Below are 552 nucleotides of genomic sequence, written 5' to 3' on the forward strand. Positions count from 1 at the left end.
GGGGGGGGGGGGGGGTTCTGGCATACATGCATGGACAAAGAGGAGAGCTCGCGAAGCTGCCTCTGTCCCACGTTTGCTCGAGGAAGGAGGCGACTCCATCATGCAAATCATGTTTGAAGTTTCAGTAATTGATTATGAAGTGACGATGATGATTATAGGCATCGCCATCCTAGTTTCTCAAAACACGGTGCTCTTTCAACACCGTCCAGCTTTGGCCTCGTCATTTTCTATTTTGCTTCATACGTTACAAGCCTCCCTCCATACCTTACCAGTCATGGCTGCTGCTACCAATATGACTTACCGCTTCCTGGGTGACTCGGGCCTCCTTGTGTCCAAACTTGCACTCGGTTCCTGGATGTACCCTGACCAAGCCCATACTATCGACGCCTGGTACGATATGATGAAGACTGCCTTCGCACAAGGTGTCAACTTCTTCGACTCGGCTGAGAACTATGCATTGGGTCAAGCTGACGTGCTCATGGGCGGGGCTATCAACAAAGGAATCAGTGAAGGCCTATGGAGTCGTGAGGACTTGGTGGTCACCGCCAAGAT

General features: G+C 51.3%; 1 protein-coding gene across 1 annotated transcript; it reads left to right on the plus strand.

The window, feature by feature from the left end:
* Positions 1-274: 274 nt before the first annotated feature.
* Positions 275-538, plus strand: PPTG_22222 (hypothetical protein; the record flags this gene model as incomplete). Its single annotated transcript, XM_008902393.1, has 1 exon — positions 275-538. A coding segment is annotated over one exon (264 nt), but the record flags the coding sequence as incomplete, so codon positions are not given.
* Between the last annotated feature and the right edge of the window lie 14 nt (positions 539-552).

The sequence above is a fragment of the Phytophthora parasitica genome (genome assembly GCF_000247585.1).
Source record: "Phytophthora parasitica INRA-310 unplaced genomic scaffold supercont2.13, whole genome shotgun sequence".
In the NCBI taxonomy this organism is placed as follows: Eukaryota; Oomycota; class Peronosporomycetes; order Peronosporales; family Peronosporaceae; genus Phytophthora; species Phytophthora nicotianae.